Source organism: Calypte anna, chromosome 1 (genome assembly GCF_003957555.1).
Source record: "Calypte anna isolate BGI_N300 chromosome 1, bCalAnn1_v1.p, whole genome shotgun sequence".
Classification (NCBI taxonomy): Eukaryota; Metazoa; Chordata; class Aves; order Apodiformes; family Trochilidae; genus Calypte; species Calypte anna.
This window is the reverse complement of record NC_044244.1, coordinates 135,347,659-135,364,999: the sequence shown is the minus strand read 5'-3', so window position 1 is coordinate 135,364,999 and position 17,341 is coordinate 135,347,659. Positions and strand designations below refer to the sequence as shown.

Genomic DNA, 17,341 nt, shown 5'->3' with positions numbered 1-17,341 from the left:
CTCCTGAGCAGACGCTGCCAGCCCTGCTGAATTATGCGATGGTTATGTGACACAAACAAACACCCGCCAGGAAACAGATATTAGACCAAACTCGCTCGCTCTTGCCATGTAGCCATCATCTCTCCACCTGCAGCCTTCGACAGGTCGAAAGGTTTACCTGACCACCCCCTGGGAAGACCTCAAACTCTGAAGCACCAAAACCCAAGCTGGTAACATCCTACCATGCAATTAATGGAAGTATGTAACATGTGCATGCGCAGACACACAAGCACACGCACACGTTTACAGTGTATGCATCAGGAAATTAATGGATCAGTGATACGGTGATGGGAGCTAGAAGAAGTCTTGTGACAGACTGATGAGATACACTATACTGCTGTTACGCACACAGGCTGAGCCACGGTTTGGGTTAACAGAAGTTCTAAGTGGGGGCATGACTTTTCTTCTAAGAAAAAGAATTTTTTTAAAGAAAAATTCAGAGTGGTTCAGCTTGGCCACATCAATTAACCATTTGTCATTATTGGCACTGTGCGTAATTAGCATTTCAACACTTTCAAAAAGCAGCTGGGGGAATACCCGGTGTCTGCCCAAAAGCAAACTGCTGTGCTGTGATTAGAGATTTTCCATATATCAAATCCCATTGGTTACTCTTCTCTCCTTTTGACTCAAAAATCTTTTAAATATATATAAACAGTATTCCCCAGTAACACAATCATCAATAATCTCAGATACAGTGACTTTGCACAAGAAAATATTAATATATGCATATAGATAGATAGATAGATAGATAAATATATAAGATCAGGCCAAAAATAGCATTTCTGAAATTATGGGGAAATTCACAGTCAGCCTCTAGGACAGTAGTTTTGGCCCTTTATTTGGGACCAGTATTTTGCAGCACATGCACAGTAATTATTACCCTGATTATCACCCTAATTAAAGATTTTTAAGGATTTTAAAACATGCAGATTTCATGCATTAACATAGCAGCTGAATGTCATCATTTTAAAGGTTTCTCACCTGTACTTTCAATGTATTAATGGCACACTGACACAGCTTAAGACATACTTGGTGCCTGAACTGGCATACATTGTTAGAACTGCTTTTAAATAGACAGAGTAAGAGAGAGAGCTTGCATATTTAAGTTTTAGGATGGAAAACCCTCTGCAGCTCAAAGGTTCCATCTCAGATTCAGGATATTTAAAGTTTACGACCAGCCTCTGACCAATTCTGGGTGCCAGAAGTTGACACGCAGCAGAGCCGCCCTTCTCTGTAAGGCCTGAACAGGGGCACGTCCTGCAAAGAACCACTGATCCAGCAAGACAAGCCTAGAAATGATTTTCAGTCCCAGCAACGATTTTGCCAATTTTGATGGATTTTAGTCAAGCCCAGAAGCATGAGCTGAATTTAGAATGAGTATCACAACAAGACTTTTTTTTTTCCTTTTTTTTTTTTGAGGGAATATTGAGGCTGCCAGAATTTTCCATAAAGCCCTACAATCTATTTTAGTGCGTTTTTGTCAGAGACAACAAAGATGAAAGGGTCAGTGTTAGGTTGCCTCTAAGCTGCTTTAGGCTCACTAATTTTTTAAAAATCAAATTGAAATTTAGAAGAAAGAAACCTACTGAGCATATATCTGTATCATGGACTCACCTGCTCCCTTTCTACCCTCCTCTTTTCCTCCTCTGCTCTTCTTCTCTCTTCCTCTTCCTTACGCCTCCTCTCCATTTCTTCCAGCCTTCTCTTTTCTTCTTGTTCCCTCCGCCTCTGCTCACGCTCTTGTTGCCTTCGAGCTTCCCGTTCTCTTCTTTGTTGCTACAAAAAGGAAGAAGAAACCACAAAGTTTTACTTTTGTTGTTATCAAAGAAAGAGGTGGGGTTGTTTTCTACTGTGAAGAGAGGGATTTACCAGGACTGGCAAGCTCTGCATATGACTGACAAAACATTTTATGCAAGTGTTCCACCACCAGGAACTCATACCTAGCACACAATTAGACCTAAACCCAGCCTCTTTTACTGTCATACACACACACACACACACACACACACACAATCACCTACCATATTCTTGACAACTGAGGTGAGGAAACTCACTGCTGCTTTTCAAGAGAGGCTCGCAGTGAAGTATCAATCTTCAAACAACTGTTTAACCCAAAATCTTAATCAGTGACAATTCTCTTGAATTTGAAATTTGCCAACGTTCAGCTCCACTGAATCGGCTAAAACGACTACTACCTGAGCTTTCAGTAAGCAGTTTCTGTCCTAACACAAGTCATGGTCTGCTAAGAATTTGGTGCTGTTGGCCCAACAACCAAGCTCAGTTTAATGCACTGCCCAAAACTTTGCCTAAGAGGGAAGGAAAGCTGACCAACAGCACCTCAGCTCCTCCCAGAACATCAAAAGCACCTATATGTAAAAGAGCTGAGTTAAGCTTTACACTTAAACAGATACGCTTCCATGCATGACCTAAATGCAAACTGGTGCAGATAAGTCTGCTCAAGTTTGAAAAGAACCTGGAAAACAGCTCTAGAAAACATGAACTGACTCACTTCTGTCTATAGAGAGCACCACGTAAGACTTCAGAGAAGACATTTTTAATGCCCATACAGTCGTGACCAACTCTTCCTGCACTTCTACAGAAGCATCCAGCTACTCCACCTACCTCAAAATCCCCGGCAGCCACCCATAACTGCCTAAGTGTCAAAAGACCCAGCTGTCTGCTGTGCGACCACCACATATCTCTACATTTACTTCCATTATAGATTTCTATGATATGCTAAGAAATTATAGAAGAAATTCAAACAAACAAACAAAAAACATACTCAAATTTAATCCGAAGAAAAACGAAAACTTACATTGGTTACTCCTTTTCATGCTTAAATTAATACTATCAACAGGGTGGGTTTTCTTCTGAGCAAAACTGCTATAGATGTGCCAAGCTTAAGGCACTCCAAGGAGTTTTGCAAGACCACTGAGATTAAGGTTTCATTTGTGCTCACAATTTCATGGTTACTGGTATATGCTTCAAAGTCATGCTCAAGTAAAGAAGCAAAGGCCAATCTACACTCCCTGTGTAGATTCACAGGATGAGCTTTCTCTGCTCAGCACACAGCCCACTACATGACTATAAAGTAAGTGAAAGCTCAAAAGCCCTTTCCAGCTTCTGGAATCAGACATGACAGCGGAAAAGAAGCATCAAGGGGAAAAAAGTTGGTTAAGAATTAGTAGTACTTAAATAAAACAGATTGCTTTCCATTTCTTTTTAACTAGATGCAGTTTTGGGAAATAACACAACTGTCTCACAGACCACTTTTTAAACACATCCACTCCCTAAATATGACGTATTCCTTCCTGGCCCATAGCATCATCCTCGGTTCACCTTCCTGTTCACCTACCACCTTCCTGTGACACAAGACATCTCCCCCACATTTTCTGTTATCTTCTCAGAAACGCAGCTTCTTTGCTCTTGCACCTCCTTTCCTAAATAAACACATCTACCAGCCTCTTCTCTCTACCTTAAGCAAGCTCTCTTCAATGAATGTAGCTACAAACACAGCAGAAGTGCTGCAAGGCAGCTATGGCACATGGTGCATTTCATAGCTTTTACTGCCTCCCTTCCTTAAATTTTTTAAGCACTGTAAAGGGATTAAGTAGGCACTTTTATTTCTGAATACACTCATCTGTGTCAAACAATTTCTATATTTAAGTCAACATATTCAGATGTCTCTTGGCTAATCAAGTCTGACAGGCTCTTTGTTTAAGAAAACGAAGATGTGAAGTACAATAATTCTGTTGCCCTGAGGATCCAAGAGACAGCGTACTGCTGACTGGTTAATATGCACATTTATCAATTCAAGAACTTCTTAAACATATGAAGCCTGTCTGCCTAACAATATTGTGTTGACATTGTGAAGTAGATACATTGCAAATCTTGGGGCAGCATCATTCTCACTACAAGGAGCATGGGCAGAACTTAGGTCTTTCAGATGAAACAAATTAGTCTCTTCCTTCTTGCATCAATGGAAAAGTATCCAGCAATAATTATAAAAAGTTGAACTTAATATGAGAAAACTAAGTTACAAACTGACTGAGTGATGATTTTCCATGGCACTGTGAAATAAATCAAATCAGCTGTTGTAAGACAGCTAGTTTGCTAGCTCTGCACTAATAGTAGAAATTAGCTACCAAAAGAAGGAAAAAAAGAAAAAACACCACAACAAAACCAACCTCCCAAAAAACCCATTCTCTGCAGCCAGTGTGCTTTTAAATCTAATTTCCAAAGCACAAATGTGCAACTATCAACATGCCAAAGTACATGGAGAGATGGGTTTTCTTGGCATCCCTTCTGCCTTCCAGTCAGACACTGCCTTAGCCTCCCACCAGGCAGGTGGGAAGGGAGGCACCCAGCACCACCAGAGCCTACAGAAACATCCCACATGACCAACATATTCCTGTCACTAGCCATAAGAAAGCTTCACTTCCTTTATGCATGGCCTTTGAAACCTGATCATCAAACTACTGGCCACTAACAAAGTAGAATTTACTTTAAGGAAGCCCAGGGAAAGGGAACCTACAGTGACAAGAATCTCTCACATTCCCCTCTGCATCTTGTCAAAGCAATGGCAAAGCTGATAAGAGCCAAGTCATCACTGAACCAAGAAGCAGCCCATTAGCTTATTTCCCACTGCCTTTCAGCCAGCACAAGGTCATCTTCTGGATTGCCTCTAGCAACTCTTCCTTAAGGAGATACTAAAACCCTGATCTGTTCTGTTTCTAACACTTCAGCTTCTCAATTTAGTAAGTGTCGTTGTCTGACGTCACAATTCTTACTATACACTGCAAAAAGGTCTGACATAAAACACTGTTCCTATACATGCCTAACAGATAGCACTCCCTGAAACTGTAGATCCATATCCAGATCTTCTTTAGTTAGATATGCTATTCCCAACTTTCTTGCACATGTCAGATGAAAAGTTTCTTTTCAAGAAGTTAAGACGTTAATCAGAAGGTAAGAGCAGGAACTCTTCAAAATTTCAGAGACGCCAAAACAGAATTATGACAGTGGCTATAATGTCTCAAATTCCTGCCCTTCACAAAATTGGCATTCTTTCTGCCAACTACAAAAAAACACACAGTAAAAACCAGTGTCAATACTATGGTTCCTTTTTAGGTTTTAGGGTGCATAAATGATGCTCTCATAATGGTACCCAACATTCCAAACTGGAAGACCATGCAGTAGAGTATGATTTACCAGGAGGGGGCAATGCAACTACACATGTTGCTGTATACCAACAAATTCAGGACCTCCTTCATACAGCAAAACACTGAGGATAAATATAAATTCTCTAATTTTATATTCACAAAATACTATTTGTCTTATATTCAGACGAAGGATGGTAAACACATATATTAATGATTCTTCCACACAGAATTAGGTAGTTTGGTATCAGCTTAGGAAGAGGATTGAAAAGATAAATAAATAAACTTTTGCTTTGCCCACACTAAAGTAGTAGAACTTACTGAATACCAATCCAAACTGCTAGGAATTCAAATTAAGTAGATACGAATAATCACCCCTTCTGTAAAAGAAACCAAGTCCTGGCAAAAACTGCCTGCAGGCACACCTACATTAGCATCTTGGTTCAGATCAGGAGTGCTCCTTTGAAGTGAATTATCCAATCATCTCCGCTTACTAGGTTTTGTTTCATATTTTGTAGATGTTTTAAGAGTGCCAACCACTCCTTTTGGATGAAATTAAAAAGGCAGATGCATGCCAACCACAAGCAGGCACGCAGTCTAGACCTCAGCTAATCCAAAGGAACTCCTCCTGTCTTCAAACACACGAAGTGAAGACTTTGGGTCCTCAGCACTTTAATTACTGTGCTCCACGAATCTGCTCCTACTGGACTGTACTACTTTCCACTGGAGCTATCATCTACCACTTCAAAAAAATCCATCTTAGGTACTCATAACCAGGAACAGAGAAATCACTTAATGAAGTTATCCTCAACTGCGGAGGTCCACATAGAATGGGATTTCACCATGGCTAATTATGAATTTCCCAAATCAGACACACTCTTGCAAAGTATAAATTCAAATGCCTTCCCATACCCATCACACTGAGCACTGTCGTCTTCACATTGCTAAAGAGAAACATAGGCCCGCGTTGGGACAGCACTGAACAGCTCAGGTTTCTTCTTTTAACCACCTAAACACTCATATGACATATAGCTGATATTTATGCAACTAATCTTTCTATGATTTTGGAAGGGAGAACCAAGCAATACCCTTCTCAAAATACTTCAGGTAATTCTCTGCACTCTGACCACATATCATTTCCACCTAAGTAACACCAAAATTATAAGGTTCCTGCATTGATGAGTTTTAGAAGTCACCTAAATGCCTTTTAAAAAGTAATCTTTTCTCTAATACTGCTGAGAATTACAGTTTTTGGCAGATGTCCTAAACACCGTTCCTGTTGTAGTCTCAGTCAAACCCGTCTAGGCTCTGTGCCAGCATTGTAAGAACAAGCCCTCAATTTTAATTTAGGAAGCAGAGGGGATGGGGGGAGAGAAGGGGGGGAAGAAGAGGGGGAGGGAAGTATAAGCAACTTGTCCAGGGAGATTATCTAATGCACAGAATTCTTCCCCAAAGAAGATCAAACAGGTATACTCAAACATACACTTACTCTACAGAAAGAAAAGTTACAAGACAGCAAAACTTGGCAAAAATGTCAGCAAACTGAGTAAAGCCCAGAGATTCAATGCCCAACACAAACCTTAACTCAGATTACTAAGTTTTTCATTGTTTACTGGCTTCATCAAAACAGGGGGGTGAGTTAAGGACAAAGTGACAACATTTCAATATTTTGGCCTTCAATTGTGTCACAACACTGATGTTTATCTAAAAATGTGTCTACCACCCTTCCCCCATCTTAAAAAGCTTGTTTTGGCTGTTGTTTGTTAAAAATCACTTGGGATCACACATTTTTCCAACCCAAGATCCAACAAACTAAATGGGTTTTTTTGAAAACTCAGTGTAAACCTCATTCTTAATTTACCTAAAGAACAACATACTCCCCATCACCAGCAAAAGGAAACCTTTACAGCTCACCATTCTTATTTCTGTTTCTAAGGGAACCAGGCTGAGGTTATAGACTCAATAAAAGGTAAAAGCCTTTCTCTTCCAAACTTTACATTGTTTACTATGTAACCTTATTCTGTGATACATCAACCTACATTATATGCCATCTTGTGGTAGATAGAGTTGTTAGTTCTGTTTGGTATTTTAGAAAGTAGGACTTCTTAAACATAACTTTTAGGGAACTGCCTTTTCTTTTTAATTGCTCATTAAACGGTGACTTCTGCAACTTCCTAAAAAGTTCAATACTGTGGTGCATTGCTTTGTTTCCACTACTAACAGCAGCACCTCCTTTATTTTAAAAATAAAGTCCAGATTTTAAGGGCTCCAATGATTACTGAAGTTAAATTACTTACATAATTTAATATTAACCCATCCCCTTCCTTACCAAAATAGTGCCAGCAGAACCTTAAACATTAAAGGAGCATTTAAAAAAACTCACTGACTACCATAATAATAAAATTTTAGAGGCGAAGCAGTATCTCAACTTTTACCTACTTTTGACTAAATCAATAGAATATTTTATATTTTTCCAGCCACTTTTTATTATCTGCTCCCCATGCAAAATCTCTATAGAGACAGAGTAAGAAAATGCTTGGAAGAGCTACAATGTTTATACTGGCGATCTCAGAAGGGTGGGGGAGAAGAGGAGAAATGGAGTTTGTATGCCTCCCCCTTGACCCTCCTTCCTTGCTTCATGTGTGGCTGAGTCTTTGCTACCAATCCCTCCACACAGAGGCAATGAACTCACTTGCACATTGAAAAAAAGAGGGATAAGGAGCCCAATGTGGCCTGGAAAGCTACTTGGAGTTTTGTTTTCTTTGTTATGAAAACACATCAGAGGATGCAAATCAATGTTTGGTCCTGGTTGTATCCTCCTTAAACATACCCTGGATTTGGAAAGCCAGACTGGGTGTAGATTTTCCATCATTGTTAAGTGAATGGTTGAAAGCATGACTCAAGCAAAAGGTCATTTAAGGACAACTGGAATTTGACCCTGCCACTTCCTGAGGAGCCAGAGGATTGGTTTCACTGCAGCTCTGTGTCATACCCAGGTCTGGTCAAAAAAACTATTTTGAAATCCTCCTGCCTCTGAAGCTCACTCTATGTATTCCATCTACATGTATATGAATGCACATGAGATCTTAGGAGGTGAAAAGCACAACAGAACAATATTGTACATGTACATTCATTTTCTTTTTTCTTCAGGTAGTGTATGCAAATTGCACACTTACCATATCACAAAAGTATGATTTACATATCTTTAATTTTTGCTGAATTATAATTTTAATACTCATAAATAATATTTCTCTATCTTATTTATAAATCTAGGTGTCTTTTAGTCATCATGCTACTGTGTATGACATAGTAATGCATAAAATAATAGGCTTCTATCTACCACAAATGAGTGCCAAACACAGACTTTTGAAAAAACTTTAAAAAGAAATCAGAAGCATGTCATGGCCCCCAAAAAAAGTAATCTCGAGAAAATAAAAAACATTTGGGAATAATTAATGTCTCCCCTTCTTTATAGCTACCTAAAGTCTAGACATGTTGCCTCTTCTTTGAAACAGAGACCAAGACACAGCCTCTTCTCAGATGCCTTCAAATAACCCAGCCTTGGCTCCTGTTGCCTCTATAGGAGCTGCTGGATATTCAAATGCTTTTAAGTAGCCAGACATGAATTTAAGTGCTTTGCTCTGCGTTTGCCAGTGGATTTGCACATGTTGTGTACTCTTTCCTGAAATGTGCTGGGACTACAGGGAACTCTCTAAATGGGCACGGGAATGGGAAACACAAACTTCAGAGTGGTTGTTTTGGCCCTTGAGCTCCAGCCTCATGTCTCTACCTCCTCTAGCCGCCTCCTTTGCTCCTTCTGCTGCTCGATGCGCTTTTGCCTCTCTGCCAGCAGCTGCCTCTTGTATTCCTCCTGCTCACGGAGCTGCTGCTCCTGTAGCAGCTGCTGTCTCCGAAGGGCCTCGGACCGTTCCTTGTTTTCCTGCTGCAGTCTCAGGAAATCCCGTCGGAGGGTTGATTCTCCAGGCACATTGACAATGGAACTGCAACAAGAGGAAGTTAAAGCCTCCCGTACAATAAAGCCTGATGGGCCATTAAATACTCTTTCCAAAGCAGAGGAACATTAATAAAATATAGCATGATGTTAAATTTTAATCTCATTTCTTTCAGAGTGAAAACACTGGATGCATGTCAAATACAGGCTCTCAGTGGAAGGCGTGAAATGAGGCCAAGCAAAATAAGGACCAACTCTGACATTGTGGAACCCCTGAACAACCATATTTGCCATAAATCTCCCTCCATCCAGCACTCACTGGCTACAAGCCATACGAGGGAGAGCTTTAAAACCTTTAGCAGTCAAAGAACATGTATTCAAACCCTTTGGTGGTGGGGTTTGTTTGGCTTGTGAGTGCTCTTAATAAGGGACGGAAATTTAGCATGCTCCTGATTCACGGTCACAGACATTTAGACTTACTTGGCATAGACTGCCCAGAGCCCTCCCAAAAGTAATTATTACCTTGGCTCTCCTTCTTGTTCAGGCACTTCCTCCTCTTCTTCCTCACTTCCACTATATTCATACTCCGTCTCATCTAATGGGAAAGAAGCAAAGGCCTGGTAGTGCTTATCTTTACTTTTAGGACAGCAGGGAGCTGCAGCAGCACCCTAGTGAACCAGTTCCTGTCCCCTTCAGTGACAAGATCACAGACCTTAGAACTCTTAAGACATATGCAACCCCATTTTCCCAGACTTATAAGGTTTTGCAGCAGACTTTCAGCAAACTCTCTGAACAACACCAGGTTTCATACATAAGACAAGACACCTGGAGAACCTTGGCACAGGCTGCCTGAGATAACTGCTCCATAGCTCTTGCAATGGGTTCTTTGAGTCTGATTTACGGCACCATTCCACAAATGAACTACCACAGACCAAAGCAGGGAAATGCACACATGCCAATATCCTCCTAAATACTGTTTAATGCCTGTATGGAAGAGGCAGTGTCCCAGAGTGAGTAAATTTAACTTAATCTGAAAATAAGACACTTGAAATTGATATGTTCTCTGTAGAGGACAGAGCAAAACCTAAAAGCCTGCTGACTGTCAAAAAATGAATTAAAAAAAAATAAACATTCCAGGGCTTTTGGTTGTTTGAGGCTTTTCTAGGGGTGGGATTTAGAATGCAAAGCAGGATTAAAATATGTATTTTGAATGAGCTGCAATACTTGATATTTAGAAGGTGCGTACCTTTCTCTCCTCTCTTCTTTCTGGTCCTGTCTATATGGTCCTTAAGCTGGATTCGGACTTGCCTTTCATTTGGTTGGTCACGTATAAAGGGATGCTTCAAGAGTTGTTCTGTAGAAGGTCGCTGCATGTAATTCTTCACTAGACAACCTTCTATAAAACTGAAAAACTTTTTTGACCTGAGAAAGCAGGGAGAGAAAAACCAAACAAGATCACAGATAATATTCAGCTCAAACATTTTTTTCTGTTCTTCCTCAAAGTCTGTTTCCTTTCTTCCAAGAGCATCAGATCCCAAAGGATGATACAAGGTCTGTCTGCAAGTGTGCCTCCTAAACAGACCTGACTGAATGTGCTCCAGCTGACCACCAGGCTGGCTGGACCCAGGGTGATACCAACATATCTTGGTGCTTAGGCACAGCCTCCCAGTAATGTGCCCTCTTTCACAGGCATAATTGCCCTGAAGGGCAGGATATATTAGTGAAGGCAAATCATGCAAACCCAGCTCTGCTGCTTCTGGACCAGAGCTGGGTAGCATCCATCTTGCTTGGAGCACGGGCAGGGCAGCTCTGCTGTGTCTCCACCTGCCCATGCTATCTAAGGGCATGTCTGCTTCAGAGCAGCTCCGCCGAAAGCCACAGGAACAGCAGCCAACATTTTCCTGCCACAAGCAGCACCAGGCTGCTTTTGTACACACCTGGGCTCACTGAGATGGGTCTACAAGAATTTAAGATTATTTTCTTTTTTTAACCTGAAGAGCCAAACACAAAAAAATTCTCGCAGAAAAACAGGTGGGTGTTGAATGGGCTTGTCTGTTCAACACTTGGGGTCAAATTCTCACCAGTGTAATCTAAAGGCATGAACTGAGCAGAGTTTCTCCTGTCACATCTAGTGACAGGGTAGGGAAGGTAGCTCAGCTGGAGCATCATCCTAAATTTGGATTTCATTTCAACTCTTGAAAGAGGACCTCTGCTGACAGAAGCCACCAAACAAACTGCTTCCCAAAATGGATATATTCAAAACTACACTTTTCATCATTTGGCCTATTTCCTCATAACCTGCCACAGAACACACTACCAAAACAGTTCAATTACAGCAGCACTGGCCTTGGTCAGAGTCACTTCTTGATTCTCAGGTGCTCTAATCCTGCTCCCAACACCTCCTCTACATGGTTCAGTGTAAAAACAACTGTTCCCATCCATTGCTTGGTCTCGTCTCCCAGGTTACAAGTGACAGAAAAGATGAAATGACCTCAAGTTATGCCAGGGAAAGTTTAGTTTTTTATCAGGAACAATTTCTTTACTGAAAGGCACTGGAACATGCTGCCCAAGGAAGTGGTCAGGTCACCATTCTTAGAGGTATTTAAAAGACATGCAGACATGGTGCTTAGGGACATGGTTTAGTGATGGACTTGGTGATGGATTAACATTGGACTGGATGATCTTTCAGGTCTTTCCCAACCACAACAATTCCACAATTCTATTCTGTTCTGTGACTCCACTTTCCCACTCTGATCTAAGAGACTGAATTCAAGGTAATTTCGCTGGGTTGGATTTTTTTATATACTTCACAACTTAAGTGTTACAATTCTAAATAAAAAGGTTATTAAATGAAAGGCTTACACAAATACTGTATAGACATCTCTATTCCTTTAACATACACAGAAAGCAAGTATGAGAGAGGAAGAGGGATGCCTTGACAGTACAAGCATATAATTAAGTCAATCCAGGAAAAGACCAATCCCAGCAAGCAAGCTGATTTTACATTATGTTGATATTGAATAGGCAGTCAAATCATTTCATTATTTTGACAGGATCACAGCATCCTGTGATCACATTCAATCTATACAAAACCTCTTTCTAGGGAGTATTTTTGTTTCATACGTGCCAGTTGTAACCAGTAACTGGGAGGAAATCCTCCGATACTAATGGATTCTTCTCAGCTGGCAAGAAGAGCACACTCAATTCCAATCGTTTAAAATAATTATAGTAAAAGCCTTCATTAGTTTTAATAGCTTCTTTCAACTTAGCAACTAGGACACCACATTTCTGTTTCTGTATTATGATACATCTGAGCAAACACACTGCATAGGAAGAGTGTTGCTGGAGTTAATTTTTTAAAATATGGGTCCATTTGTCACCTTAATACAGATGCTATTCTGTCAAAAAAAAAAAACAACCAAACAAAAAACCAACTCAGTTTTTATTTTCACACAATTCTAGGTAAAACTTCCCTACGACAAACTGAACTAACAACACACACTTTTTATTTTATGCTTTGATCCAGTGGCTCTGAAGATAACAACAGAGGGATGTTTGCTAACTTAAACTGCTTTACAGTTCTGCGGAAGGGGTAACAAAACAGCATGTGATGAGACACAAGAAAGCATCACACTACAAGCAAGAGATAACTAATACATACCATTTCTTGGATTTTAACCGTGGGGGAGGGTTCCTAGGTATCAGAAAGAGTGCCCTCATGGGATGCATGTCACAAAGCGCTGAAAGAAAGAAAACAAGAACAAATGGAAACATATAGATGTTGGCTTAGTTGCTCTCTCCCAATACAATAGTTTCAGCTTCCATAGCCATTCCCACCATCCTGACCCCCATACAGCACAGGCAGACAGCAACAAACTAAATGAAAGTAGCCCTAAATGCTAACTCCACTGCTCAATGTGCCAAGGGCAGCCTCCAAAAGAGAGAAAGATCAAGGCACGGATTAACCTTCAGACTCCATTGTGACAGGAACATCTGTGCACAGCCCTCCCTTTGTGCACAGCCCCAAGTCATTTAACTTATATTCCAGTCAATAAAATATTGGAAGATGATGGCAGAAGGGAAGAATGACACAGATACTGTTTCATACAAAATCCATTCCACCTGCCCTCCTGCCCCATTATGCAGACACTTAAGGCAAGATTCCTCATTTTTACTCTCCAGACTTGGAGCTTTTCTCTGTTTCAAGGCCTGATGTTTTTGAAGCATGGGAGGGTCTGAAGCCAAAAAAAGGATTCCCTGCAGACCTGAAATACAAACCCACAAATGTTGTCCAAAGAAGTCCCCTTGGTTTCAGTGGACATGTGGTGGGTGGGAGTCCATTAAGGACAGCCTCTCCCCCTGCTCCAGAGCAAAGCACCACAGCCGAATCAATGCAAGGAAACAAGGGAAGCAGGGAGGAAGGTTACCCAAGAAAAGATTTTAGAAGCAGATCCCCAGTTTTGGCCATCTTCCTATGCTTGACCTCTTGCCCCATCAGTCTCAGCCTAAAAGATCACTGCAGGAAGAGGTAACATTTTCCACACAGCAGAAAATGCAAGATAAAGAGACTGATGTGAAGAGGATTCTGGATTCAAAGATAAGGTACCACAACCCTGGCAGATAAGACCCTCAGGTGCCTGTGGACCTCATCAGACCCCTAAGCATAGACAGACTCTTCAGACACCACTGGAGGAGGAGGAAGAGCCCTCATGCCAGAGGACAGCCCAAGGCATTTATGTTGGTTATTTGCTCCCTTCTCAAATGCCCCTCTTGAGCTTTTACACAGAGGGGCCAAGCTCTGTTTCAGTTTGGAAATGAAAAAAATATTGTTGTCCTGTTTCAGGCTTAAAAAGCCCACAGACACAACTTTCAATTCAGAGCCACCCAGGCAATCCAATGAACTAAATAAAAAGGTACAGCAAAAAGGAGGTCAAGTGGTAGCTCAAACACTGTTAATACAGCACTTGCTGAGGTGTCCCAGGAGCAGCTCTCACATGGGCATTAATACAAACATGGAATTTGGATGAAAAAAGAACAATAAAAGCTAAACCAACATACCTCATAAAACATGAATCAAAACAAGAGTGTTGTGCTTCAGTTTATAAATTTAACATTAACAACAGCCAAAAAAAAAATAAAATCAGACGACGACTATAATAAAATGACCATTTTTTAGCCAGGAAAATATCAATATGTAACATCAATGTGATTATTTCAAAGGCAGATTTCAAGCTGGGCTGTGGTGTTGTAGTTGTTTTTGTGTAAAAAAAAGTTAACTAACTCAATCTCAGGTACCTCAGACTGATATTTTTTAAATACAGAGGTCCATTTAGGGTTGCTAGTTCAGTAAGGACTTCCATAAAAATTACCAATGAAAGCAAAAATTAATTTATTTTCTTTTAAAATCCTTCAGTCCTCTTCACAGGTATCAGCTGTTCGCCTTGATATTCAGGACTAAGTATGTGAGGGAACAATAAGCTATAAAAAGTTGTGCATTTTTAGTTTCTGACTTTCTGTCTCAAAAATACCCGTATCAGCTGATGAGCATTATCCAGCCAAGATCAATATTCCCTGTGTTGAAGACAGATTTATAGTCTGAGTGATGCCATGGCTAAGGAAGATCAACACTACCCAGCGAGTGGAAACAAAAGGAAAAGTAATGTTAGCATTATCCAGACTGAGGAAAAGCTAACACAGAAACAATGGCTAGAGATGTTTTTTTCATTAAGGTCGATTTTATTGAGGCTCTACTGCCCTTCTTCTCAGATGAGGTTTCAGCATCCCAGGCCAGGCCATACACAAATTAGGACACAACTTCAGAATACAATATAGCACCCACAGGAAGGAAGTCTGATGCTCTATTAGCATCCAAATATTCCTGTTACAGAAATTAAATTGCTGTAGTTTGCACTGTAGTGCTTAAGCACTATCCTATCTTTATCAAGAGCATTGCTATTTATGGGATTTTTATATTTATAGGGCAGGCAAAAACCAAAGAGAACAGCAATAACGTAAGGATCCTTTCAGAAACCTTAAAACCAGGTTTAGATTACAACCAGCACCTCCCAAGTATAGGTTTCAGTCTTAATCATCCCACTGGAGAAGCACATGTATCACTTACGGGGAGCTCCTTCTGCCATCTCTATGGCTGTAATGCCGCATGACCAAAGGTCACTCTGCATAAAAAGAGGGAGACCATATGTTAGTAGGTGGATTTACCCATTCAGACAGTATGAGTACTATTTACAGAGGCCCTGTAGGTGAGACTGAAACCAAATACCACAGCTATTTAAGTAGTATAAGCTGCTTTTTTTTTCTTTGTAACAGTATCAGAAAACTCTATTTGTCATATAACACATACATGTATGCACAAATCCATGTGTGTACTCATACAAAGCATGATATCAACCCTTTCTAATAACATCGAAAAACATACATTATGCCAATAAAGAATACATGCCCAGAATCTAGGTCTATGAAACAAAAGAATTTTCAATATTACCTTGTTTACAAAAGGACTGAACATTTCTTACAGCAGATTCACAAAAAACACTCAGTCCCCCAAACAGAAGATGGAGGGAAAAAAAAAGACTGTGGGGCAAAAAAACCCAAAACTAGGTCTGTTTCAGTATCTAAACCAGCAAATAAATACAGATTAGTGGAATAAACCAAGTCCTGAGCTATTTCCAGTCCCAGTAATCAAATAACTGCTGTATATAGGGGGACAGCTGGAAGAGGGTGGCTTTAGGTTAGACATTAGAAAGAAATTCTTCAGTGTTAAGGTTGTGAGAGATACTTGAACAGGGTGCCCAGGGAGGCTGTGGGTGCCCCAACCATGGAAGTGTTCAAGGCCAGCATGGGAGGCATCCCTGCATATCAGGTCCTTTCCAACCCAAATCATTCTATCATTCTGTGAACAGCCATCACTACTAAAATCGCAAGAAGCCTCTGTTGGACACTTTGCTCGGAGCCAAAGCAAAGGTTCCTTTGCTGCCATCTCAGCTTTCCTTGAAATGCTATGGAGTCCTCCAGTGGCAGCCTTTCAAGGCACCATCTCTGGCCAGCATCTCTAACTAGGAAGAGCCCCCAGGAGGGTCAAACAGGGGCAGGAGCTGGAGGAGTCCTGGTGAGGTACCAACTACAGAGACTGTCACAGTTGTCCCAAGAAGGCTGATGAAAATGAGCTGTTCTTGAGCAAAGCAGTCTTAATTTCTGGTCACAATAATGACTTTTAAAAAAAAATTAGTCAAAACTAATATGCAAATAAGCTCTTTTTGAACTACAAGCAGAGAAGCACTTCTAATACTGCATTTACAGACTCATCAAGGCAATCTTCTTTTCCCTTGGTCCAGTCGAGCCATTTAAGCTAAACTGCTCAGAGCTGTGATTTTAAAAAATTGTTCAGCCATAACCTTTTGGGGGGAGAGCCCAACAGCCCCTACCAGGAACAACAAACGTGTTTTCAGAGGCATTAGAAGTTATTTGTCACACCATTACTGCATTAACAAATACTGCAGAGTGGTTTTCCTTTATTAGATCATTTAATAGCTACCCTCCTTCCTCTCCTAATAACTCCATCCATAAAGATATAAAGCATTCTCCTTTTAGTACAATGAGCTGATGGATGTAAGAGGTAACTGAATCAAAAGAAACAGCATCAATCTGAGCAGTCTTGGGTACAAAAACACCAATTCAAATAATCTAAATAGTTTTAGACATACACAAACATACTGATAGCTAAAACCACTATCAATCTCAGCAAATTGGTGTAATTGACATTCATCTCTAAAGTTCATCGTAAGGCCTTAATCATAGGCTTTCTGTTATCTTTGCTGCTCTTCCTGGTTAAACACTGGAAGATCTGCATTAGTCTAAATGAAGATTTTTTTTTTAAAAAATCAAAAACTAATAGTCACAATTTTTCTTTCCTTGTGCTTTAATTAAAGAAAGTAGAGAAGAACTTAAAAATATAGGAAGCTATCAGTAGAGAAATTCAACTTTAAATACACTTACATAACATTCTTAAAGGTAGTGTGAACACCATCGAGCCAATTACGGTTTTACAGTAATTAAATCTTAGGTTTGCAGCAAACTATGTAAAAAACAATATCTTTGTTGAGAAATTTTGTGAAGGATAATTTTTATCAACCTGTGTATGCATCCTGAAATTGGGAATAGGTCCAGTTTAAAG

General features: G+C 40.3%; 1 protein-coding gene across 8 annotated transcripts in view; it reads right to left on the bottom strand.

The window, feature by feature from the left end:
• Positions 1-17,341, bottom strand: part of MAP4K4 (mitogen-activated protein kinase kinase kinase kinase 4) — a 163,933-nt gene that overhangs the window by 34,853 nt on the left and 111,739 nt on the right. For all 8 annotated transcript variants that reach the window (XM_030448518.1, XM_030448527.1, XM_030448542.1 and 5 more), the window contains exons 8-13: positions 15,272-15,326; positions 12,812-12,890; positions 10,397-10,572; positions 9,673-9,745; positions 8,989-9,199; positions 1,654-1,815 (exon numbers count right to left, since the gene is read on the bottom strand). In XM_030448518.1, the coding sequence (XP_030304378.1) occupies positions 1,654-1,815; positions 8,989-9,199; positions 9,673-9,745; positions 10,397-10,572; positions 12,812-12,890; positions 15,272-15,326 (756 nt within the window). The remainder of the gene's footprint in view (positions 1-1,653; positions 1,816-8,988; positions 9,200-9,672; positions 9,746-10,396; positions 10,573-12,811; positions 12,891-15,271; positions 15,327-17,341) is intronic.